The sequence below is a fragment of the Coregonus lavaretus genome, assembly GCF_964263955.1.
Source record: "Coregonus lavaretus genome assembly, chromosome: 9".
Taxonomy (NCBI): Eukaryota; Metazoa; Chordata; class Actinopteri; order Salmoniformes; family Salmonidae; genus Coregonus; species Coregonus lavaretus.
The window spans coordinates 57,904,125-57,931,363 of record NC_139996.1 but is presented as its reverse complement, the minus strand read 5'-3'; the positions used below and the strand labels follow the sequence as shown (position 1 = coordinate 57,931,363).

Below are 27,239 nucleotides of genomic sequence, written 5' to 3'. Positions count from 1 at the left end.
GACGGACCAAGGCGCAGCGTGATAAGCGTACATTTTATTACGTACTTAACACGACACAAAACAACAAACAAACGATACGTGAAGTCCTAGGTTACACAAAACAAACCTTAACGGAACAAGATCCCACACCGACTAGTGCCAAACAGGCTGCCTAGTATGGTCCCCAATCAGAGACAACGAGATACAGCTGCCTCTGATTGGGAACCACCCTGGCCAACATAGATCTAAACGATCTAGAACATGAACATAGAAAATATAACACAGAACCTACACACCCTGGCTCAACATTTCAGAGTCCCCAGAGCCAGTGCGTGACACTTGTGTCCATTTAATTTAAAAAAGCATGAAAGGTAGCGTAATGGGATAATGTCTTACTGTGGTGTGTGAAGAATCCAATACTTTACCTTGTATGCGATACAAATCACATTATTGTGGAAGCATCTCCTCTAAGAGTATGAACTAGGCTGTTTGAGAAGGTTTGAATCCTAAGCAACCTGCCTACACATAGTTTGAAGTACAATACCAACATAGCTCCTGTAGTAGGTCAAAGCTGTGTGCTGTAAAACCTTGGTAGAGCACAGGTGGAATAGGCGTTGTGGTGCTCATGTGAATTTCCTTTCTTTTTCGGCATCAGACCAATGCCTATTCTCACCTAAAACATTGTTTTTTGTTTTTAATACTATAGACTATCATCAATCTTCAATACACTTATTAAAAGTGTACTTCAAATTCATTGTTTTTCAGTCTTTAAGTATAATATATGTTCACTATCATTCAACTTAAACACACTCATTAAAACTGTACTTCAATTTCAAACACTTTACTTGTAATTTAGTATATTCATTCAAAATACACCTGGAGTTGTTTTTAAGTTGAAGCATTGATTTTACTTTATGAAACTCTGCTTGTGAGTGATCAAGTACACTATAAGTATACAGTGCCTTGCAAAAGTATTCATAGCCCTTGTATTGCTTCAAATGTTATTGTGTTACAAAGTGGGATAAAACTTTACTTAATTGTGATTTGTTGTCAACAATGAACTCAAAACAATTTGTAATGTCAAAGTGAAAAAAATATATAATAATAGTAATACTTAAGAATTGTTAAAAAATGATAATATAGATAATATAGTTGTTGCATAAGTATTCAGCCCCTTTGTTTAGGTAAGTCTAAATTAGTTCAGGAGTAAAATGTGGCTTAACAAATCACATAATATGTTACATGGACTCTGTGTGAAATAATAGGGGTTGACATGATTTTTGAATGACTAACCCTTCCTCTGTCCCCAATACATACAACATCTGTAAGGTCCCTCAGTATTGAATTTCAAGCAAATATTCAACTACAAAGACCAGGGAGCCTTTCGACGGCTTCATAAATAAGGGCAGTGATTGGTAGATGGGTAACAATATCAAATCAGACATTGAATATCTCTTTAAGCATGTCAAGTTAATAATTATGCTGTGGATTATGTATTAAACCACACAGACACATCAAATATAGTCATCCTTCTGAACTGAACTGAACTGAGCTGCAGGACAGGAATACAACTGCTCATGAATGTTACCATGAGGCCACTGGTGATTTTAAAACAGTTACAGAGTTCAATGGCTGTGATGGGAGAAAACTGAGGATGGATCAACAATATTGTAGTGACTCCACAATAATGACTTAAATGACAGTGAAAAGAACAATACAAATATACAGAATAAGAATATTCCAGAACATGCATCTTGTATGCGACAAGGCACTAAAGTAATACTGCATTAAAAAAAAACATGGCAAAGGAATACACTTTGTGGCCTAAATGCAAAGCCTTACGTTTGGGGCAAATCCAACACAACACATCACTGAGTAACTGCTGCCTTATTTTCAAGCATGGTGCTGGCTGCATCATGGTGTGGGTATGCTTGACATAGGCAAATACTGGGGATCTTTTCCGGATAGAAAGAAAAGGGATGGAGCTAATCACAGGCAAAATCCTAGTGGAAAACCTGCTTCAGTCTGCTTTACAACAGACAGTGGGAGAGGAATTCACCTTTCAGCAAGACAATAACCTAGAACCTACAGCTCAAATCTCCACTAGAGTTGCTTACCAAGAAGGCAATCAATGTTCCTAAATGGCCAAGGTACAGTTTTGACTTAAATCTGCTTGAAAATCTATGGCAATACTTGAAAATGGCTGTCTAACCATGATCCACCAACATCTTGACAGAGGTTGAGGAATTATGAAAAGAATAAAGGGCTAATATTGCACATTCCAGGTGTGTAAAGCTCTTAGTGACTTACCCAAGAAGACTCACCGCTGTAATCGCTGCCAAAGGTGCTTCTAACATTAATTGAATCAGGGAGCTGAATACTTATTATATTTTTGTTATTTAATATCAATCAATCTAAAAAATAAAATGTAAATTGATTGTTGACAAAGAAATTGTAACAATCCAAGGGGTATGAATACTTTGCCAGGTACTGTACTTTCCGTGCCAATAATGTGTTTTGAAGTACTTTCTGAATTCCTGATGACATTGATAACGCTTGTTTAGTCCACATAAGGAAACATGCACAGCTATGGAACATGCTTCCTGAGAGTATACTTTTTCATATCTCAAGAAAATATACTTAAGTATACTTTCAAAAAAGTATATTTAATTTAAATGTCCACAAAATATATTTCAAGTATACCTTCAAAAACACAAAAAATCCATATTACCCAGAATCCTTTTCTGCAGCTGAAGGTTTTGGCTGTTATTTTTTGACCTTACTGCTATCAGCCCATACAAACGCGTTGAATAACAGATTCACTACATGGAACAACAGATAGTCCCCCCAAAAAATCTAAACGAAGTTTGTTCTGAAGTGTCTGTCCTATATCTGAGAGATACAGTTCTTAAATATATTAAAATAAATGAATGAAGTATGATTTAAGTATATTTAACATTATCTAAATTGGCACTGAAGCAAACATCCTACCGTCTCTTCCAATCATCTCATCCTGTCCGCCTGTTCAACCAAATGAAGTGTGTGTGTGTGACTGCATGCATTTGTGTATGTGTTTCTGTGTGTGTGTGTCTGTCACCCCTCATAGACCTCCTCCTATTCATCCCTCGGTAATGAAGAAGTGAAGGGGGTTGCCAGACTTATTAGACTATCATATTAGAGAGTGGTTCATTATGGGTGGAATAATACCCTCATAAAGATGACAGGAGAATTAGCAGACACACACACACACACAATATTTCCTAGATTTGACAGTGTTTCAGTTTGAAATGCAGGGTCAAATCAATCAGTTAATCCAATGAACCCAGCTGCTCTTAGTCAATCACTTACTCAACGTACAGTTGAAGTCGGAAGTTTACATACATTTAGGTTGGAGTCATTAAAACTTGTTTTTCAACCACTCCACAAATTTCTTGTTAACAAACTATCGTTTTGGCAAGTCGGTTAGGACATCTACTTTGTGCATCACACAAGTAATTTTTCCAACAATTGTTTACAGACAGATTATTTCACTTATAATTCACTGTATCACAATTCCATTGGGTCAGAAGTTTACATACACTAAGTTGACTGTGCCTTTAAAAAGCTTGGAAAATTCCAGAAAATGATGTCATGGCTTTAGAAGCTTCTGATAGGCTAATTGACATAATTTGAGTCAATTGGAGGTGTACCTGTGGATGTATTTCAAGGCCTACCTTCAAACACAGTGCCTCTTTGCTTGACATCATGGGAAAATCAAAAGAAATCAGCCAAGACCTCAGCAAAAAAATTGTAGACCACCACAAGTCTGGTTCATCCTTGGGAGCAATTTCCAAATGCCTGCAGGTACCACGTTCATCTGTACAAACAATAGTATGCAAGTATAAACACCATGGGACCACGCAGCCGTCATAACGCTCAGGAAGGAGATGCGTTCTGTCTCCTAGAGATGAACGTACTTTGGTGCGAAAAGTGCAAATCAATCCCAGAACAACAGCAAAGGACCTTGTGAAGATGCTGGAGGAAACAGGTACAAAAGTATCTATATCCACAGTAAAATGAGTCCTATATCGACATTACCTGAAAGGCCGCTCAGCAAGGAAGAAACCACTGCTCCAAAACAGCCATAAAATAGCCAGACTATGGTTTGCAACTGCACATGGGGACAAATATTGTACTTTTTGGATAAATGTCCTCTGATCTGATTAAACAAAAATAGAACTGTTTGGCCATAATGACCATCGTTATGTTTGGAGGAAAGGGGGTCGCTTGCAAGCCGAAGAACACCATCCCAACCGTGAAGCACAGGGGTGGCAGCATCATGCTGTGGGGGTGCTTTGCTGCAGGAGGGACTGGTGCGCCTCACAAAATAGATGGCATCATGAGAAAGGAAAATTATGTGGATATATTGAAGCAACATCTCAAGACATCAGTCAGGAAGTTAAAGCTTGGTTGCAGATGGGTCTTCCAAATGGACAATGACCCCAAGCATACTTCCAAAGTTGTGGCAAAATGGCTTAAGGACAACAAAGTCAAGGTATTTGAGTGGCCATCACAAAGCCCTGACCTCAATCCTATAGAAAATGTGTGCGAGCAAGGAGGCCTACAAACCTGACTCAGTTACACCAGCTCTGTCAGGAGGAATGGGCCAAAATTCATCCAACTTATTGTGGGAAGCTTGTGGAAGGCTACCCGAAACGTTTGACCCAAGTTAAACAATTTAAAGGCAATGCTACCAAATACTAATTGAGTGTATGTACACTTCTGACCCACTGGGAATGTGATGAAAGAAATAAAAGCTGAAATAAATCATTTTCTCTACTATTATTCTGACATTTCACATTCTTAAAATAGTGGTGATCCTAACTGACCTAAGACAGGGAATTTTTACTAGGATGAAATGTCAGGAATTGTGAAAAACTGAGTTCAAATGTATTTGGCTAAGGTGTATGTAAACTTCCGACTTCAACTGTATGTGTATGTTCATGTGTGTGTTGGTCTGTCACCTCCAGCCCTTTAATAACCCAGTGAGAGAGATAGGTGAGCCACTGTCTTAACAGCAACCAGTCAGTCAGTCAGTTGGAGTGCCTGGTGTCAATAATATTAATGGGAAGCTATCACCTCTCTCTCTATGGAAGCTGTCATACTTACTGACTGTCTCTGTGTCAAACTGTCCCTGTGTTTGTCAACATTCAATTCAATTCATTTGAATTAAATGCAAGAAGACTATAATTCCAGAGGGGCAATAAAAAAGACATTGTCAATTTACCTCTCAGGGGATTGTTTTTGTGCTTCAACATTGAGACACTCTTTCTCTAGTTCGCTCTTTGGATTTGATCACTGTGTGAGGGAAAGCAACACGTTCCTTGAGAGATTACTTCATAGGTTCCTTGATCTGAAACCTTAGTATAGCAAGTTGCTATATTGAACTATGTCCCCTTCTAAGTCTATGGCAGCAGCAGTTGCTATAACAGAGAATCAGACAAAAAAGCTATTCAAATTGACAATGACATTCATATTCTACTGCACAGGTCACACCTTGGGTTGATTCTTTGGGTTGTCTTTTCGTTTTATTGTTTTCTTCTCTGTTTATCTCTTTGTCATGGGACTTTCAGACAATGAGCTGTAGCCTTTCTGCCCATGGGGCACTGGGCAGAGGCCAACTCATGGCACTGCTCGCCAGCGCAGAGAGAGAAATAGAGAAAGAAAGATAGAGACCCCCTTTGAGCCAAAGGGCTTGGCAGGGTTAGAGCAGCTCTCTCTCTCTCTCTCTCTCTCTCTCTCTCTCTCTCTCTCTCTCTCTCTCTCTCTCTCTCTCTCTCTCTCTCTCTCTCTCTCTCTCTCTCTCTCTCTCTCTCTCTCTCTCTCTCTCTCATAGCTGTAGGGCTGGGATAGATCAAGAGACCTGCCATTTCCCATATTGTATTACTGTGTATTATTATTGCTGTGGTGACTATTGGCCTATTGAGTTCTTATGTACTGGAGGAAGCAATTTAATATTGATTTAATATCAATATTGCATTGTCTTTGAAAATCTATCATTTTGTGTTTGATTATGACTCATGAAATGGGTAGTGTTTTTTAGGCAACAGTCTGAAACAGGGAGCTACTTGTCCAATAAGAAATGCACATTTTAGTTTTTTAAATCATTTTGCTACCGTGTGCCCTGATTAACATGACCAGACTTGTATATGTGTAAATGGCTTGAAGCAGGTGTTTTTGTGTCTTGTGTGTTTACATTTCTCCTTTCTTTCTCTCCTACAGTTAGAGCAGATTCAGAAGCACAACTGGTACATGTGAGTGTACTTTTCTTTTCTCGCTTTTCATCCTTCTGTTCTCTCTGTGATTGGGGATTTCAAAGGGACAAAGAAAGAGTTAGGATAAATTGGATGAAAGTTGTCAAAGGTGGGGAGACTAGGGTGATGGGAGGGAGGGATGTCTCAGTTAAACAGCAGGAAGCAAGGGAGCGGGGCTTAAGAGGCAGAAGCAAGGGTGCGGGAAACGCGCTTGAGAGAGAAGTCTGTGTTTGTGTTTGTGTGTGTGCATGTGCGTGTGTGTATTTTCTGATGAATGGCCTCACCATATCAGCAGCAAGGACAGAGATCCAACTGCCTAGAGGGACAACTGTCTCCTCACATACACATCTACTGGCTTCCTAGAGAGAGAGGGAGAGAGGGGAGGGGAAGATAGGAGAGAGATGGAGAGAGAGAGAGAAAGGGGGGTGGCTTGAGAGAGGGGGAGAGGGGGGGGGTGAAAGCAGAGGAGCAATAGAGAGAAAGAAACACTAGAAAATTGTAACAGTCTAATAATACATTTCATATATGCTATCAGAAAAAAAATATTTTGCTTGTTTCTAAAGGTCTTGGGTAAAAAAAAGAATATTCAAAAAACACAATAGCACATTTTTATTATTTTATGTTACTGTAGGCTATCTGCTGCGTCACATGTGGAGGGCATGGAACAGTGGTTATTCTTGGATAAAGTTATATTTTGAAATAGAGTTCATTTCTTCAATTTTGAGAGTTACTTGACAAAGGTAAGTGTTTTGGAAACCTCCGAATTTTCTGTTTCTGATACCATATAGGAATCAAAATGTCTTACCTGAATATGACTCTGTAAGAATTTAAAATCACTGAAAGTGGCGATGAATGAGGGGCGTGGCATAATATTTTTGTTCCTCTTAAAACTGCTTATGACACTAATTCTGTTTGTTATATCAAAATTCTAACAGCATACAGGGCTTTCAGAAAGTATTCACACCCCTTGACTTCTTCCAAATTTTGTTGTGTTACAGCCTGAATTTAAAATGGATTCAACTGAGATTTTGTGTCACTGGCCTACACACAATACCCGATAATGTTAAAGTGGTATTATGTTTGTAGAAATGTTTACAAATGAATTACAAATGAAAAGTTGAAATGTATTGAGTCAATGAGTATTCAAGCCTAAATATATATGATAATAATATTAATATATTAATTAATATTAATATTAATATAAATAATAAGTTCATGAGTCAAAATTTGCTTAACAAGTCACATAATAAGTTGCATGGACTCACTCTTTGTGCAATAATAGTGTTTAACATGATTTCTGAATAGCTAACTCATCTCCGTACCCCACACAGACAATTATCTGTAAGGTCCCTCAGTCGAGCAGTGAATTTCAAACACAGATTCAACCACAAAGACCAGGGAGATTTTCCAATGCCTCGCAAAGAAGGGCACCTATTTGTAGATGGGGCAAAAACAGACATTGAATATCCCTTTGAGCATGGTGAAGTTATTAATTACACTTTGCATCCTGTATCTTTGTCGTGACTGGGTGTATTGATACACCATCCAAAGTGTAATTCATAACTTCACCAGTTGCCGGAGAGGAGGGAAACCACTCAGGGATTTCACCATGAGGCCAATGGTAAAACAGTTACAGAGTTTAATGGCTGTTATTGGAGAAAACTGAGGATGGATCAGTAACATTGTAGTTACTCCACAATACTAACCTAAATGACAGAGTGAAAAGAAGGAAGCCTGTACAGAATAATAATATCCCATCAGGGGGGTCAAGGCTACGTATAAAGCCTTGCGACAAGTGGCCCACTGGCCGCATATGGACAGGATGTGGTGCAGTACGTAAGGGGATGCTTAATCTGTTGCCAGTTCCAACCTTCCAAACCGCTTCCCAGAGCACCCTTACAACGCAAGAGTGTATCTTATCCCTGGAGTTTAATCCAGATTAGCATGCGATTCCTTAGGCTGATCCTGGCACTCTGTGTCCTTGTTGAATCCAACCAACCATACGTACTAACAAGCGGACCCCCAGTGGATATCTTCCTGCGCGACGATCCAGCACTACTAATCACCAACTATACGTCCGCCTAGACGCTGAGAATGTGTAAGGCAAACACATTCCCCGCAGTGCACACCTGAGTTGAGTCGGGACTGATTGGACTGGCCAGGCAGTTAAAGGTTCACCCATTTTGAATGTTATATTGTTTTTGTGCATCTCTAAGTGATGTTCTATCGATTCCCTGTTTCACTTCATGTTTTCATGTGTATCTGAGTTATTGGCATTCAAGCAGGCAGAAATCCGTCCAGTATGACGTAGCACTGTGATACAGTCGCTCTCAATACACTGGAAGTTAATAGGAATCAAATCAAATCATATCAAAATATATTTGTCACATGCGCCGAAAACAACAGGTGTAGACCTTACAGTGAAATGCTTACTTACAAGCCCTTAACCAACAATGCAGTTCAAGAAATAGAGTTCAGAAAATATTTACTAAATAAAATAAAGTAAAAAATAAAATAAAAAGTAACACAATAAAATAACAATAACAAGGCTATATACAGGGGGTACCGGTACCGAGTCAATGTGCGGGGGTACAGGTTAGTCGAGGTAATTTGTACATGTAGGTAGGGGTAAAGTGACTATGCATAGATAATAAACACTGAGTAGCAGCAGTGTAAAAATGTAAATAGTCCAGCAGTCCTATGGCTTGGGGGTGGAAGCTGTTAAGGAGCCTTTTGGACCTAGACTTGGCAGAGAGAACAGTCTATGACTTGGGTGACTGGAGTCTTTGACAATTTTTTGGGCCTCCCTCTGACACCGCCTAGTATATAGGTCCTGGATGTACTGGGCTGTATGCATTACCCTCTGTAGCACCTTACGGTCAGATGCCGAGCAGTTGCAATACCAGGCGGTGATGCAACCGGTCAGGATGCTCTTGATGGTGCAGCTGTATAACATTTTGAGGATCTGGGGACCCATGCCAAATCTTTTCAGTCTCCTGAGGGGGAAAAGGTGTTGTCGTGCCCTCTTCATGACTTTCTTGGTGTGTTTGGACCATGATAGTTTGTTGGTGATGTGGACACCAAGGAACTTGAAACTCTCGACCCGCTCCACTACAGCCCCGTTGATGTGAATGTGGGTGTGTTCGGCCCTCCTTTTCCTGTAGTCCACGATCATCTCCTTTGTTTTGCTCACGTTGAGGGAGAGGTTGTTGTCCTGGCACCACACTGCCAGGTCCCTGACCTCATCCCTATAGGCTGTCTCATCGTTGTCGGTGATCAGGCCTACCACCGTTGTGTTGTCAGCAGACTTAATGATGGTGTTGGAGTCGTGCTTGGCCACGCAGTCGTGGGTGAACAGGGAGTACAGGAGGGGACTAAGCACGCACCCCTGAGTGGCCCCCGTGTTGAGGATCCGCGTGACAGATGTGTTGTTGCCTACCCTTACCACCTTGGGGTGGCCCGTCAGGAAGTCCAGGATCCAGTTGCAGAGGGAGGTGTTTAGTCCCAGGGTCCTTAGCTTAGTGTTGAGCTTTGTGGGCACTATGGTGTTGAATGCTGAGCTGTAGTCAATGAACAGCTTTCTCACATAGGTGTTCCTTTAATCCAGGTGGAAAAGGGCAGTGTGGAGTGCGATTGGGATTGCGTCATCTGTGGATCTGTTGGGGCGGTATGCGAATTGGAGTGGGTCTAGGGTTTCCGGGATGATGGTGTTGATGTGAGCCATGACTTTCAAAGCACTTCATGGCTACCAACGTCAGTGTATATGTCGAGAAACGTGCCTATTTTCCTTGAAAGTACGTAATGTCACAATTCCAAAGCTATACGATATTACAGAGAGCAAGTTGATTTTCTCACATCTCTGAAAATATTTATAATGTTGTACTTCTTGTTGACGAAATCTGTGCTAATGTTGGGTTTTTGAGCTAGCGCCCAATAGACTCCCATTCACTCCTTGAAGGGGCGCTCTCCTTGTCCCAGAATCGCCCAGAATGCACTGTGCGGCCCATTGACGTAGCATGGGCAACGTTTCCCATCTCATTAAAAGTATATCTGCCGTTGTGAATATCAGACCCTCTGTGAGGCACATCGATCTGCCGGTTGAACATGTTGAGATTGTACTCCTAATTTGATGGTGCAGTTTGTTTAGAAGATTTTACAGTCAACTAGCTACTTACATGCTGATATTGTCTTTGGTATTATTGTGTATAGCTACGTTTGCTTGCTAGCTAGCTAGCTAGCTATCCAGCCAGCCCATAGAGAGAGCATTGCATTGTGGATTTTGTAGTCGACTTGAGCTGCAACAGATTTCCACATTTTTTCATATATTATTATAATGCTAAAATTGTAAAAAAATATTGTTCTCACATGTTAGTGTTATTTGGCACTGTAAATTAAAGGAATGAGTGGTTTGGGGTGGATTTCTCCTTTTGGCACGCCCTGCTAGACACAGCTCACATGTTGGCCCAACTCCAAAAATTCACCAGAATTAGCAGAGCACAGACGGCAGACGCGATTCATTGGAGCCTCAATGGGGGCAGCGGTAGGATCACTACTCTCTTTAGGTACCACCGCCGTCAAAACAGTCAGTCTGGCCACTGTCAAAAAGAATGTTAGAAAACTAACAGATGAGATGCCCCTAATCCAACAACAGATGAAGGCCCAGTCACTTAGGTTGCAACATGTGGGAAAGACTCTCCAAGACACTGAGATCGAAATTCCTGATGCCTTTTTGTAGCGCACTCTTGAATTAGAACCTACCATTCAATACCAAATTCTTTATGAGGGACAGATGGTTGTTGATCTTATTCTACTTAATGACAGCCTGGTGATCAATCCCGTTGACTATAAGCCCAAAGACTAGTCCATCACCCGTTTGTGGACAATGCCTGACAGTATTTTGAATGCTACCATGATCCTTGGTTTCATTGCCCTTGGCATGTGCTCTTTCTACGTGCATAGGCACACATGCACAATGGGGACTTATACTAGAATCACTAGTGTCAGCCCTGAGTCAATACCAATCTTTGGTATGCTGCCGTGGGATCCCGAGACCCCTATAAACGTTACAGCTTCTGCTTCCCCAGTTGCTTCCCCAGAGGTCTCCAGGTCAGCCCTGTAGGCCTCCCTAAGCTGATGCCCCTAGGGCCTAATGACCTTATAAGTAATCTACAACTTATATTTATGCCTTACAGCCAGGCTCAACAGGCTGAAATTACATTTTTGCATCTACCTATCAATTTTGACATTTGTTGATGTTTGGTCCATTAATATTAGTATTTTCAAAAAGTAAACATAAAATGTAAAAAGGTTGATGAAAATGTATATTTTCTTTAGTTTATCATACTACCGTCATCAACATTTAAATTAATTGTATCCACTTTAAAATTGACATTCATCAATAATTTCAAAGCTCACTACATTAAATTATGCATAATTTAAAAACCCATTTCATAGAGAGTGTTACAAACTGGACTATATTTCGTAAGTTACCTTAAAGAGATGATTATTGGGTCTAAATAGGTGTTTGGCAATCTGAATTCAGTGTACTTGTCTTTAACTGCCATTTCCCAAAAGTCAGACTCTTCCCACATGCCAACTCATTTTTCTCAGCTTCAGAAGCATCTGCATTCACCAAATGTTGTGTGGTTATCCTTAGATATATTCGCCAGACTTGCCCATAGGGGATTGTTGATATGTTGCAAAAAATATTTTCTAGATAACATTTTCTTTGAAAAAATGTAGTATTTAACAGATTGAAAGTTTTAAAAAAGTATTAATCCACAATCTGCTCTGAACAAGTCCGGTCCTGGAGTGTCTTAACAAATTGAAACCAAAAAATGTAGGCTGACTTCATCCAGTCTCCAGAAAAATGTATTTGCGCTTCACATAGAGTTGATCAGTCTGTTGACTGTGGCCTGTGGGATGTTGTCCCACTCCTCTTCAATGGCTGTGCAAAGTTGCTGGATATTAGCGGGAACTGGAAAACGCTGTCGTACACGTCGATCCAGAGCATCCCAAACATGCTCAATGGGTGACATGTCTGGTGAGTATGCAGGCCATGGAAGAACTGGGACATTTTCAGCTTCCAGGAATTGTGTACAGATCCTTGCAACATGGGGTCATGCATTATCTTGCTGAAACATGAGGTGATGGCGGAGGATGAATGGCACGACAATGGGCCTCAGGATCTGGTCACACTATCTCTGTGCATTCAAATTGCCATCGATAAAATGCAGTTGTGTTTATTGTCTTATGCCTCCCCATACCATAACCCCACCGCCACCATGGGACACTGTTCACAACGTTGATATCAGCAAACCGCTCGCCCACATGACGCCATACGCTGTCTGCCATCTGCCTGGTATAGTTGAAACCGGTATTAATCCATGAAGAGCACACTTTTCCAGTGTGCCAGTGGCCATAGAAGGTGAACATTTGCCCACTGAAGTCAGTTACGACGCCGAACTGCTGTCAGTTCAAGACCCAGGTGAGGACGACAAGCACGCAAATGAGCTTCCCTGAGACGTTTCTATTAATTAATTTTTTTATCAACATTATAAAACACACAAGGCAGGATCACGTTACAAATATTAGCCGACATGACAACACTAACATACAATAAAACTATTTACATACTGCCAAGAGTCAATTATTTGAGAGCACAATACGACATTTACAGAAAGGAAGTAGAGTTTACAATAAAAAATATTCTATATTATTCTCAGAAAAGAAAATGTCATCCCCCCACTACCTTACCATGGAGGTCCATTGCTTGGTCAAGAGTTGTTGATATCTGATAGAATGTTGCATAATACATCCCATGCATCAACTGTATTTGCCCGAGCTTTGTTTATCACAGCGACTGATCGCTCTATACAAACAATATCTTGAAAATATGATAACCATGTTTGAGGCGAGAGGATTGTAGGGGTAATCCAAGCACTAAGAATAACCGTTTTTGCTGCTGTTAACCCCACATAAATGATTCTTTTCTGAACCAGTTGCAGTACAAATGAAGAGTCATCATTCAACAAAAATAAAGGTGGATCTTTGTCCACAGGTAAACCCATAATTTGTGTAAGGAAATCTGGAACATGTGACCAGAACTGGGACACAACAGGACATTCCCAAAACACGTGCATTAGTGTTCCAACAGCATTCATACGGCATCTATCACATATTGGAGTAGGAATCAGTTTAATCTTAAAACGTCTAAAGAGGGTTGCATAATTTCTATGTAAAAACTTATAAGGTATAAGCTAGTGTGCTGGGTTTTTAGAGGTAACAAATACATTTTCCCAAATAGTATCCCAGTTCAGGTCGTGCCCCAATCCCTGCATTTTGCGGTTCCATACTAGAGTGACACCCAATGTAGAGTATTTAACAGACAGTAGGCAAACATAAGTGGCAGAGACCATTTTAGAAGTTAATGAAGGGTCTATCCATGTAAGCATTATGTGGGATGTTAACGGAGAATCCCATGGTACACCATACGTTTTTAACGAAGATCTTAACTGTAGGTAAAGGAACCATGAAAAGCCTGGAAGTGAATACATTTGTTTGAGGTCCTGGAAAAGTATTAGCGCTTATCATTATACATGTCTCACAAGGTATGCACACCCTTATGCACCCACACAAAAGGCTTATTGTTTGTCAGCAGGTTATGCCATATAGAAGATTCACATAACTTCTTAGTGTTGGCTATATGTTTCTCAGCGTAGTACCATACTTTTTATTTAACCAGGCAAGTCAGTTAAGAACAAATTCTTATTTACAATGACGGCCTACCGCGGCTGACGCTGGGCCAATTGTGCGCAGTCCTATGGGACTCCCAATCACCGGCGGATTGTGATACAGCCTGGAATCGAACCAGAGTCTGTAGTGACGCCTCTAGCACTGAGATGCAGTGCCTTAGACCGCTGTGCCACTCGGAGCTCTGTAGTGAGTTGGAAATAATTGAACCACATTTTTTGAATGCTGTTTTAACCTTGATACTGGAAAAAACTAGATCTGTAAGTCTATGCGGTGCATCAAGTGCTTCCGCTATGCCTCTCCAAGAAGCTGCAATAGAATCATCGGACCATACTCTCAAGGATTTTATTTGGAAAGATCAGTAATATAATTTGTAATCTGGATGAGACAAACCTCCTGTTCCCTTTAACCGCATAAGAGTATCATATTGAATGCGTGGTTTTTTATCATTCCAAATAAACGTTGAGGTCATTGACTTTAATTCCTCAAAGTATTTTGGCAAAGGAGGTATAGGCAGCATAGAGAAAATAAAATGTTGTCGACCGATTACGTTCATTTTTACTACAGCAATCCTACCATGTAATTAGATTTTAAGAGAGGACCATCTCTGCAAATCAGAGGTGATCTCCTCTTTTAGTTTGACATAGTTCCCTCTGAAAACTTGGGAAAATTTGGTGGGTATACATATGCCCAAATAAATCAAGTCTGCCTCATTCCACTGCACTGGAGATGCAGCAGGCAAAGTAAGCAATTTCGCAGGGCTATTAAGGGGCACCAGTATATATTTTTCCCAGTTTATTTTATATCCAGAGAATGAACCGAAAATAGTAAATAATTTCAGAATCTGTGGAAGGGAAATTGAGATGTCTGAGAAATACAATAAGGTGTCATCAGTATAGAGTGACACTTTATGCTGAGTACCTTTAATATTGATGGGTGAAATAAGTTGGTCCAATCTAATCGCTTGAGCAAGGGGCTCCAAAGACTGGGCAAAGAGCGATGGTGATAATGGACATCCTTGTTTTGTGGAACATTGTAAACAGAAAGTCTTGGATAGAATGTTTCCCGTCTGCACAACTGCTTGGGATTCAGAACACAATGTTTTTAACATGGAGATAAATCCTTTACCAAAACCAAAGGACTCCGAAACACACCATAAATTGTTCCATTCTAGCCTATCAAAGGCTTTTTCTGCATCCAAACTAAAAAGTGCAGCAGGGACTAGGTCGTTTTCGGACTCATTTATGATATGGAATAGACATCTAATATTGTCTGAGGTTAAACAACCCTTTATAAACCCAGTTTGATCATCGCTAATTAGATTTCCTACAAGCAGTTCCAATCTGATGGCATGTACCTTTGCAAACAGATTGTGCACTGTTGTAATAAGGCTTACGGGCCAATAGCTTTTACAGTCTAGGGGAGATTTGCCCTTTTTTAACAAAACTATAATCAGTGAGGTGTTTTGGTCTCTATGCAATTCTCAGCGTTTTAATGCATTATTGATAGAAACAAGAATTAGTGGCCTGACAATATCCCATTTTGAGGGTCCGCCTCTGACGTATATAATTAGGAATAAAACTGCCTTAACGTATCATTAATTTCTGTTTATATTGTATTGTATTGATACTGTCACGCCCTGGCTCTGGGGACTCTCGTATGTTGAGCCAGGGTGTTCATTTGTTTATGTTCTAGTCGTTGTATTTCTATGTTGGCCAGGGTGGCTCCCAATCAGAGAGGGCTGTAGCTCGTTGTCTCTGATTGGGAGTCATACTTAGGTAGCCGTTAGGTATTCATTGTTTGTGGTTTCTTGTTCTTATTTGGTTTGTGTTCAACCGTAGACATCACGTTTTCGTCTGTTGTTTTGATCGTGTGATCATACTCTAATAAATATAAATATGTTCACCTTCAACGCTGCGCATTGGTCCTCCTCCTTAGACGAGCGTGACAGATACAAGAAAAGGCCTCATTTTGCTTAAGCCTTGCAGCCAAAGGTCTACTAGCTTTCTCCCCCTCAGAATAGTATGTTACTCTTGTCGATGCATTATAAATTCTGCTTTAGATTGTAGTAAAGTGTTATACTCGTGTTTTAATGCTGTTAAAACCTTCCCCTTTTGCTCTGTACATTTTTGTTTCTGCTCATTTTCAACAAGAGCAATCTGTTTTTCCAGGTCTACTACTTTTTTACTGCGAGTTGAATTAAAATGTGAGGCAAACGAGGTACAGTTTACCCTAAAAAAACATTTTGTCACCTCCCAAAGTGACTGCGGGGATGTGGCTGTATCTGTATTAAACAATAAAAATGATTTGAACTTTGCTGAAAGTTGTGTCAAAAAAGCCTTATTCTTCAGCAAAGTTGTGTTAAAGCGCCATCTTCTGGCACCTTTCTGTTTGGAGCTGTCAAGTAAGATACTATACAGGACAGCTCCATGGTCAGCAATGACTATGGGGAGCAGCTCGGTTATCTGAATACACCTGTTTATATAGGGAGAGACAAATATGTCGTCTATCCGTGAAAATTATTATGTCTTGAAGAAAATAAAGTATAATCTTATACTTATAATATTAAGCTCTGCAGCAAGTGAGATGAGATCACCAGAGGCCTGATCAGTTTGAGAGTGAGATGAAACATGAGACCTATCTAACTGAGAATTACATACCTGATTAAAATCTCCTCCCACAACAAGTTGGTATTCTGAGAGATCTAATAGTCTTTTAGAAATAGAACTAAATAAATTAGAATCAGGTATGTTTGGACAGTAGATTGAGGTGAAACACATCTTAGTGTGATTTATAACCATAGTTACAAATACAAAAAGTCCTGCATCATCATTATCAGAACCCTCAACCTGAACATGTCGTTTTCTATCAAATAATATGAAAACACCTTTCATTTTGTTAGTGGCTGAGGAGTGAGCAAGACATTTATAATATCTGTTTTGGAATATATAAACATCAGAATGTTTTATGTGGGCTTCTTGTATTAGGGTGAATACAGCGTCTGATGTATTCTAAGCATTTGGTATGCTTGATAGTGGAATTCAAACCATGGGAATTTAACGAAAATACGATGAGCTCACGGTTCATTTAAAATCTTTGTCATATAGAATGTATGGATAAGTGTATGACAAAAATAAACAATCAATGAAATAAAACACCTAATTCAATATAAATAGGAAAAAAATATTTTTGCACCATTATACATATTTGTGAACAAACTCTGACAGCTGGTTTTTAACAATAAGAGAAACAAAACAGTAACCACCCGCAAGAAAGGAAATCTATAGCTTCTACCGCTCTCTTTGGCTGGTAGGAACTCAAATTTGCTAACATCTGGAGGCTCCCAAACAGCGACGCACGTCCCAAGTCCAGTCACATTATGTCAGCCTCTTGCTTTTTTCCAACATGACATGAATACATGGCAAAATTACTTTTCACAGAACACGTTCATACCAAGCTGAGCGCTCTGTATGTTAATCGCCATAAAGTTTACCCTACCCCAGGACTGCTGTACTGACGGCTAAATATTTTAGCCAGCTAACGTTTGCAGCCTGAACCAAATAATTGTCCAACCAGCTAGCCTAGCCAGCTTGCCAACTCAGCTAGCCAGCCACGTGCCAGCCAGCTGCATCTTAGCAATATAACCAGAAGGCCAACAGCCAAGTTAACAAATCCACCAGGCCTCTCATACCAAATTAACTAAATTATGTCGCTGAATAACAAATAAACATGAGTGACGTTAGCTAGTTAGCTTAGCATTATTGTGTCCATCTAATTAGTTCATGTTTAATTACACCAATAAAAAATGCACAAAGTGACAGAGTTTGGAGAATGAACAGAGCGCATCTTCTGGACCTGGAATTTATTAAATATGTAAACGAAAAAATAAAAACCTTTACCATTACAAATGTAGACATACACTGAGTATACAAAACATTAAGAACACCTGCTCTTTCCATGAATCCAGGTGAAAGCTATGATCCCTTATTGATGTCACTTGATAAATCCAATTCAATCAGTGTAGATGAAGGGGAGGAGACAGGTTTTAAGCCTTGAGACAATTGAGACATGGATTGTGTACTGTATGTGTGCCATTCAGAGGGTGAATGGGTAAGACAAAATATTTAAGTGCCTTTGAGCGGAGTATGGTAGTAGGTGCCAGGCGCACCGGTTTGTGTCAAGAACTGCAAGAACTGCAACGCTGCTATTTTGTTAACGCTCAACAGTTTCCCTTGTGTATCAAGAATGGTCTACTACCCGAAGGTGGGTGGGGGGGTGGTGGTGTTTTGTACACTCAGTGTAGAGGACAGAGAAAAGCCGACCCCAATATAATTGGGGATGCCTTTAAGGCGTACATTAGGGGGATGATCATCTTATACTCGGCAAAAGCAAAATATGATAAAGAAAAATAAATCACTATCTTAGAAAAAGCCCATTAAAAATATGAACAAGATAAGAAGAAAATTAAAGTTGACAAAGACATGATCAGTCTATAATTTTAATGGTAGGTTTATTTGAACAGAGAGAGACAGAATAACAACAAAGAAAACAGAAAAACGCATGTAAATTTTTTTATAAATTGATTTGCATTTTAATGAGGGAAATAAGTATTTGACCCCTCTGCAAAACATGACTTAGTACTTGGTGGCAAAACCCTTGTTGGCAATCACAGAGGTCAGACTTTTCTTGTAGTTGGCCACCAGGTTTGCACACATCTCAGGAGGGATTTTGCTCCACTCCTCTTTGCAGATTTTCTCCAAGTCATTAAGGTTTCGAGGCTGACGTTTGGCAACTCGAACCTTGAGCTCCCTCCACAGATTTTCTATGAGATTAAGGTCTGGAGACTGGCTAGGCCACTCCAGGACCTTAATGTGCTTCTTCTTGAGCCACTCCTTTGTTGCCTTGGCCATGTGTTTTGGGTCATTGTCATGCTGGAATACCCATCCACGACCCATTTTCAATGCCCTGGCTGAGGGAAGGAGGTTCTCACCCAAGATATGACAGTACATGGCCCCGTCCATCGTCCCTTTGATGCGGTGAAGTTGTCCTGTCCCCTTAGCAGAAAAACACGCCCAAAGCATAATGTTTCAACCTTCATGTTTGACGGTGGGGTTGGTGTTCTTGGGGTCATAGGCTGCATTCCTCCTCCTCCAAACACGGCGAGTTGAGTTGATGCCAAAGAGCTTGATTTTGGTCTCATCTGACCACAACACTTTCACCCAGTTCTCCTCTGAATCATTCAGATGTTCATTGGCAAACTTCAGACGGCCCTGTATATGTGTTTTCTTGAGCAGGGGGACCTTGCGGGCGCTGCAGGATTTCAGTCCTTCACGGCGTAGTGTGTTATCAATTGTTTTCTTGGTGACTATGGTCCCAGCTGCCTTGAGATCATTGACAAGATCCTCCCATGTAGTTATGCGCTGATTCCTAACCGTTCTCATGATCATTGCAACTCCACGAGGTGAGATCTTGCATGGAGCCCCAGGCCGAGGGAGATTGACAGTTCTTTCGTGTTTCTTCCATTTGCGAATAATCCCACCAACTGTTGTCACCTTCTCACCAAGCTGCTTGGCGATGGTCTTGTAGCCCATTCCAGCCTTGTGTAGGTCTACAATCTTGTCCCTGACATCCTTGGAGAGCTCTTTGGTCTTGGCCATGGTGGAGAGTTTGGAATCTGATTGATTGATTGCTTCTGTGGACAGGTGTCTTTTATACAGGTAACAAACTGAGATTAGGAGCACTCCCTTTAAGAGTGTGCTCCTAATCTCAGCTCGTTACCCTATATAAAAGACACCTGGGAGCCAGAAATCTTTCTGATTGAGAGGGAGACAAATACTTATTTCCCTCATTCAAATGCAAATGAACTTATAACATTTTTGATATGCGTTTTTCTGAATTTCTTTGTTGTTATTCTGTCTCTCACTGTTGAAATAAACCTACAATTAAAATTATAGACTGATCATTTCTTTGTCAGTGGGCAAACATACAAAATCAGCAGGGGATCAAATACGTTTTTCCCTCACTGTATCTCGCAGCTCTCACAAAGCGAATACATGCTAAACCAGTTCTAATTTTAAAAGATAAAGATACAAAATTAGAAATAACAATATGATTAATTACAATTTTTAAAGCACCTATGAAAATGTACTTTACCAGTAAAAAGTTTGGACACACCTACTCATTCCAGGGTTTTTCTTTAATTGACTATTTTCTACATTGTAGAATAATAGTGAAGACATCAAAACTATAAAATAACACATATGGAATCATACAGTAACCAAAGAAGTGTTAAACAAATGAAAATATACTTTATATTTGAGATTCTTCAAATAGCCACCCTTTGCCTTTATGGCATTCTCTCAACCAGCTTCACCTGGAATGCTTTTCCAACAGTCTTGAAGGAGTTTCCACAAATGCTGAGCACGTGTTGGCTGCTTTTTCTTCACTCTGCCGTCCGACTCATCCCAAACCATCTCAATTGGGTTGAGGTCGGGGGATTGTGGAGGCCAGGTCATCTGATGCAGCGCTCAATCCACTCTCCTTCTTGGTAAAATAGCCCTTGTCCTGTTGAAAAACAAATGATAGTCCCACTAAGACCAAACCAGATGGGATGGCATATCGCTGCAGAATGCTGTGGTAGCCATGCTGGTTAAGTGTGCCTTGAATTCTAAAGAAATCACAGACAGTGTCACCAGCAAAGCACCCCCACACCATAACACCTCGTCCTCCATGCTTTACGGTGGGAACTACACATTCAGAGATCATCCTTTCACCCACACCGCGTCTCACAAAGACACGGTGGTTGGAACCTAAATCTCCAATTTGGACTCCAGACCAAAGGACACATTTCCACCTGTCTAATGTCCATTGCTCGTGTTTCTTGGCCCAAGCAGGTCTCTTCTTATTATTGGTGTCCTTTAGTAGTGATTTCTTTTCAGCAATCAACCATGAAGGCCTGATTCACACAGTCCCCTCTGAATAGTTGAAGTTGAAATGTGTCTGTGACTTGAACTCTGTGAAGCATTCATTTGGGCTGCAATTTCAGAGGCTGGTAACTCTAATGAACTTATCCTCTGCAGCAGAGGTAACTCTGGGTCTTCCATTCCTGTAGCGGTCCTCATGAGAGCCAGTTTCATCATAGCACTTGATGGTTTTTGCGATTGCACTTGAAGCAACGTTCAAAGTTCTTGACATTTTCCTGATTGACTGACCTTCATGTCTTAAAATTAATGATGGACTGTTGCATAATTGAGCTGTTCTTGCCATAATATGTACTTGGTCTTTTACCAAATATACCCCCCCACCTTGTCACAAAACAAATGATTGGCTCAAACGCATTAAGAAGGAAAGAAATTCCACAAATTAACTTTTAAGAAGGCACACCTGTTAATTAAAATGCATTCCAGGTGACTATCTCATGAAGCTGGTTGAGAGAATGCCAAGATTGTGCAAAGCTGTCATCAAGGCAAAGGTTGGCTATTTGAAGAATCTCAAATATAACATATATTTTGATTTGTTTAACACTTTTTTGGTTACTACATGATTCCATATGTGTTATGTCATAGTTTTGATGTCTTCACTATTATTATACAATGTAAAAAATAGTAAAAATAAAGAAAACCCCTTCAATGAGTAGGTTTGCCAAGCTTTTGACTGATAGTGTATATAAAAAAGATTCACGTTGGGGGACCGTTAGAGATATTTGAAACTCACATGTGAAAAGGTTAAAGGATTCCGATATCATACTTGGAATAGTCCAACCGGGATTTTTGGAAAACCTGGGAATTTTGGGAAAGTTACAGAAATGTTGTGACCGTAGTCCTACAATATTTTCCTAATATTCATTTTGCACATTACCATTTCTATTCAGGTAAATCACTTATTGATGTCAATTGTATGGGTTGCATCCCAAATGGCACTGTATTCCCTATATAGTACACTTATTTTTGACCAGCTCTGGTCAAAGGCAGTGCACAATAGAGGAGAAGGGTGCCATATGTGATGCAGCCATGATATTTTTTACTTATGTTGAACTCCTGTTCAACCAACCATCCTTCCCATCAGGGAATTGAACCCTGGACTCCCGCGTACCAAGCAGGGAAACTCACCAATATACTAACACTTCCCTCTATGCTGTTTCCTTAGAGGGGGTAAGAATGAACCCGAGCCAGAGCAGCCTGTTCCCAGGAAGGTGGCTATACGGAGCCTGCCCTCTACAGACGACATAGATCCGGACGTACTGGACAGCATGCACTCTCTGGGCTGCTTCAGAGACAAGAACAAACTGATGAAGGACCTGCTCTCGGACGAGTGAGTAGTGAAGGAGGGAGGAAGGAGGGCAGGGAGGGTGGGAGAGATGCATGGAAGGGATGGGGAAGAGGGAGTGAGGAAGGATGGAGGTGGGAGAGAGGAGGGAGGAGGGAGGAGGGAGGGATGGATGACAAATTAGGAAATTGTGGGAGGGGAGACATTGGAAGGACAGCGGGGGAGAGAAGCTTAGAGAACGATTGGTTGGTGAATGGGGGAGTGAACATTGTGGAAGGTAGGCGGAGGAGAGGGAGAAAGGGAGGGGGGAGAGGGGGACAAGCTCCAGAGTCCTTGGGTTCTTATGAAATCCTTTGAACCTGTCGCTTTGGATGTCAGCAGCCATACATCACTTTGCTGTTATCACACAGCATTGGCAGTGGTGCTTAAACCACCTGCTTCACACCTCCGTCTAACAAGCTCCTGGGTCACATTGTTTCTGCACTGTTGGGATTGTGTGTGTGTGAGTGGGCGCAGGAGAGAGAGAGATAGTGTGAATGTGCTCACCTTTATGCATTTGTGATAGAGAGTATAGTGTGTGTTTGTCTCACTGTTGGAGCATTTAAGAGCGTCACACATAAAGCAAAGCGACGATGCCTTTAGGGAAGGGGTTGTGTGTTGAGATTGTGTTACCTATGACCTTCCTAAAGGTCTGTAAAGGTTGCAGTATGGGTCTCTGAAGGTTCAGTTATGATTCGCTGTGAAGGGTCCATGCATCATCCCTATTTGTGACTATTTTCAGATTTTAAGTGCTCTTCAGTTTTCTGTTATCTCTCTTAGTCATTTAGCAGACGCTCTTATCCAGAGCGACTTACAGTTAAGTGAGTGCATACATTTTTCATACTGGCCCCCGTGGGAATCGAACCCACAACCCTGGCGTTGCAAATGCCATGCTCTACCAACTGAGCTACACGGGGCCCTTTCTCTCCCCTTTTCTTATTTGCCCTCTCTCCTTCGTTTCTCACCCTTTCTTCCGTCCTCTCCTCTCTTTCCTTACTCTTCCCTTTCTTTATTTCCCCTCTCTCCTCTAACTCTCCTCTTCTTATCATCTCTCTACTCTATCTCCTCGTTATTCTCCTGTCTTCAATCTCTCCTCTCCTCCTCCAGGTCTGAAAGCAAAAGAAAGTCAGAAGCTTTAATTCCATTTATTCTTCTCTTCTCTTTTAGCTGAAGTTGCAGGTTTTCATCTATCGCTGCATTCCCTAGACCCTTCTGTTTTACATGCCGTATTGCGAGCGGGGCACCGAGTTTCACAGCCAGAGGAAAACGATCATTCGTCTGGATAGGCCAGAAAATGTCACGTGCCGCTCCCTATGCAAATGAGAAGTTAGATTTCACTCCATCTCAGCTCAGGACGTAGAAGCAGGACAACCAGCTCTTTCACAGAGTGTACAGCATTTGATGTTGCACCATTCACAGAGCGTTCTGTACATGAAAATGTCAGTCAGAACCGGTCCAGAATCGCCTAAAAAGTCCCCTAAATCAAGACATTTTCGGATTATTTTTATTTAACTGTTATATGGTCATTGCTGTAGTTGTTTCAATGTGTTAATTGTGTTTGAAAAGGACAAACATGAAATTGACAGATGAATTAACTCAATGTGCGTTGAATGCTTTGGACGTAATGAGCTTGGAGTGGCTGTAATGTTATTTTGATATATACAGTGCATTCGGAAAGTATTCAGACCCCTTGTCTTTTTCCACATTTTGTTACATTACAGCCTTATTCTAAAATTGATTAAATACATGTTTTTCCTAATCAATCTACACACAATACCCCATAATGACAAAGTGAAAACAGGTTTTTAGACATTTTTGCAATTTATAAAAATAAAAAACATAAATACTTTACTTACATAAGTATTCAGACCCTTTGCTATGAGACTCGAAATTGAGCTCAGGTGAATCCTGTTTCCATTGATCATCATTGAGATGTTTCTACAACTAGGGGGGGAAAAAGATGTAATCCATTTAATAATAAGGCTGTAACGTAACAAAATGTGGAAAAAGTCAAGGGGTCTGAATACTTTCCGAATACACAGTATATATATATATATATATATATATATATATATATATATATATATAAAATATACTTTGATTTATACAGGGTGGGTCACCATTGAGACCAGGGTCTCATTTGCAAGGGAGTCCTGTGAACATGAACATACAGTAAATAAGATTAATTCAAACGCGATCTAAACTGTCCAATGGAGACCGCCGAGTCTAATTTCAAAGTGGCCTGAAGGCTATTCCATGAGCTGGGGGCATAAAAACTAAAATAATTTTTCCCCAGGTCAGTGGAGACCTGCGGGACCTCCAAAACCAGCCAGTCCAGAGAACAGGTCTGAAAATTGCTGGATCTCCAGTAAATACATGAGCTGAGGTAGTGCGGGACTCTCTGAAGAACCACTTTATATAGTAGCCAATGCTTGGCCCTTCTGGTAGTCAGAGACTCCCAGCCAACAGAAATATACAAAATGCAGTGATGTATGTGAAAAATGTCCCCAGTGTAAAATGCAGTGCTGACTGATAGACTGAATCTAAAGGTTTTAAAGCAAATGCTGCCGCATTCATGTAGATTACGGTATATCACCATAATCAAGTTCTGGGAGAAACTTTGCTTATACAATCTTCCTTCTACTTTCCAAAGGGATGCAGGATTTATTTCTATGTATAAAAGAAACCAATCTTAATTTTAATTAATTTTTTGTCTTTTTTTTGTCTTTTTTGCTTAAGGTTTTTGTTGTTGTTGTTGTTGTTGTTGGTACTGAACATTATTCCAATCCTGTTCTTCTCAAAAGAAGAAGGTATAACTTTTGCTTGTTTAAAAATTTATAATTTTGTCGATGTCTAATGAGGTAATACAAATTATTTTTTCAGCTGTCATGGAGCATGAAGTCTTTAAAGGAATGACAGTTGCTCCACTGAGATTATTGGCTGCTATTAGCTACAAACTATTAGTGTTGGTTAATGTAGTATCAACCAACCTGATCTCCCTATTCTTGCTCAGATCACTCACCCTTTGTCATCTTTCATCTGCTCTGCAGAGATAACCAGGAGAAGATGATCTACTTCCTGCTGTTGGACCGTAAGGAGAGGTACCCCAGCCAAGAGGACCAGAACCTGCCCCCACGCAACGAGATTGGTAAAATAAAACGACTAAGCCCCAAAGTCACAAGACAGTAGCAATTGTAAAATCTATGTTGATGGTGAATCTTCTGTGTGTCAAGTCACGGAAATGTATCAAATCAAGCACTGTGAGAAGGCCTCCCCACCTGATTCAACTAGTCAAGGGCTTGATAATTAGTTAAGTTAAGTCAGGTGTGCTAGATCTGGAATATATTAAATACATGGAATGACTGGGGAACCAAGGAGAGGTTTGAGTGTGAGCTAATGTATGTGCTTGACTGGCAAACTGCACTGTAGCTGGTGTGTGATCCTCTCTCTCTCTTTCACACTCTCTCTCTCTCAATTCAATTCAATTCAATTTAAGGACTTTATTGGCATGGGAAATGTATGTTAACATTGCCAAAGCAAGTGAAGTAGATAGTAAACAAAAGTGAAAAAACTATAAATATTAACAGTAAACATTACACTCAGAAGTTCCAAAAGAATAAAGACATTTCAAATGTCATATTATGTATACATACAGTGTGGTAACAATGTGCAAATAGTCAAAGTACAAAAGGGAAAATAAATAAACATAAATATGGGTTGTATTTACAATGGTGTTCGTTCTTCACTGGTTGCCCTTTTCTTGTGGCAACAGGTCACAAATCTTGCAGCTGTGATGGCACACTGTGGTTTTTCACCCAGTAGATAAGGGAGTTTATCAAAATTGGGTTTGTTTTTGAATTCTTTGTGGATCTCTGTAATCTGAGGGAAATATGTGTCTCTAATATGGTCAGGAGGTTAGGAAGTGCAGCTCAGTTTCCACTTCATTTTGTGGGCAGTGTGCACATAGTCTGTCTTCTCTTGAGAGCCAGGTCTGCCTACAGCGGGCTTTCTCAATAGCAAGGCTACGCTCACTGAGGCTGTACATAGTCAAAGCTTTCCTTAAGTTTGGGTCAGTCACAGTGGTCAGGTATTCTGCCACTGTGTACTCTCTGTTTAGAGCCAAATAGCATTCTAGTTTGCTCTGTTTTCTTGTTAATTCTTTCCAATATGTCAATTAATTATCTTTTAGTTTTTTCATGATTGTTTGGGTCTAATTGTGTTGTTGTTGTTGTCCTGGGGCTCTGTGGGGTCTGTTTGTGTTTGTGAACAGAGCCCCAGGACCAGGTTAATTAGGGGACTATTCTCCAAATTCATCTCTCTGTAGGTGATGGCTTTGTTATGGAAGGTTTGGGAATTGCTTCCTTTTAAGTGGTTATAGAAGTTAACGGCTCTTTTTTGGATTTTGATAATTAGCAGGTATCGGCCTAATTCTGCTCTGCATGCATTATTTGGTGTTTTTCGTTGTACACAGAGGATATTTTGGCAGAATTCTGCATGCAGAGTCTGAGTTTGGTGTTTGTCCCATTTTGTGAATTCTTGGTTGGTGACTGATTCATGGGTTCTATAACTGATTCACGTATTTTTTGCCAGATCCTAATTGGTATGTCAAATTGTATGTTCCTTTTGATGGCATAGAAGGCCCTTCTTGCCTTGTCTCTCAGATCGTTCACAGCTTTGTGGAAGTTACCTGTGGCGCTAATGTTTAGGCCGAGGTATGTATAGTTGTTTGTGTGCTCTAGGGCAACGGTGTCTAGATGGAATTTGTATTTGTGGTCCTGGCAACTGGACCTTTTTTGTAACACCATTATTTTTGTCTTACTGAGACTTACTGTCAGGGCCCAGGTCTGACAGAATCTGTGCAGAAGATCTAGGTGCTTCTGTAGGTCCTCCTTGGTTGGTGACAGAAGCACC

At 40.5% G+C, this 27,239-nt stretch overlaps 1 protein-coding gene across 1 annotated transcript in view; it reads left to right on the top strand.

The window, feature by feature from the left end:
- Positions 1–27,239, top strand: part of brsk2a (BR serine/threonine kinase 2a) — a gene marked incomplete at both ends in the record, with an annotated part of 414,243 nt that overhangs the window by 330,992 nt on the left and 56,012 nt on the right. The window contains 3 exons of the mRNA XM_084169332.1: positions 6,241–6,272; positions 22,170–22,334; positions 25,379–25,476. Of these exons, the coding sequence (XP_084025458.1) occupies positions 6,241–6,272; positions 22,170–22,334; positions 25,379–25,476 (295 nt within the window). The remainder of the gene's footprint in view (positions 1–6,240; positions 6,273–22,169; positions 22,335–25,378; positions 25,477–27,239) is intronic.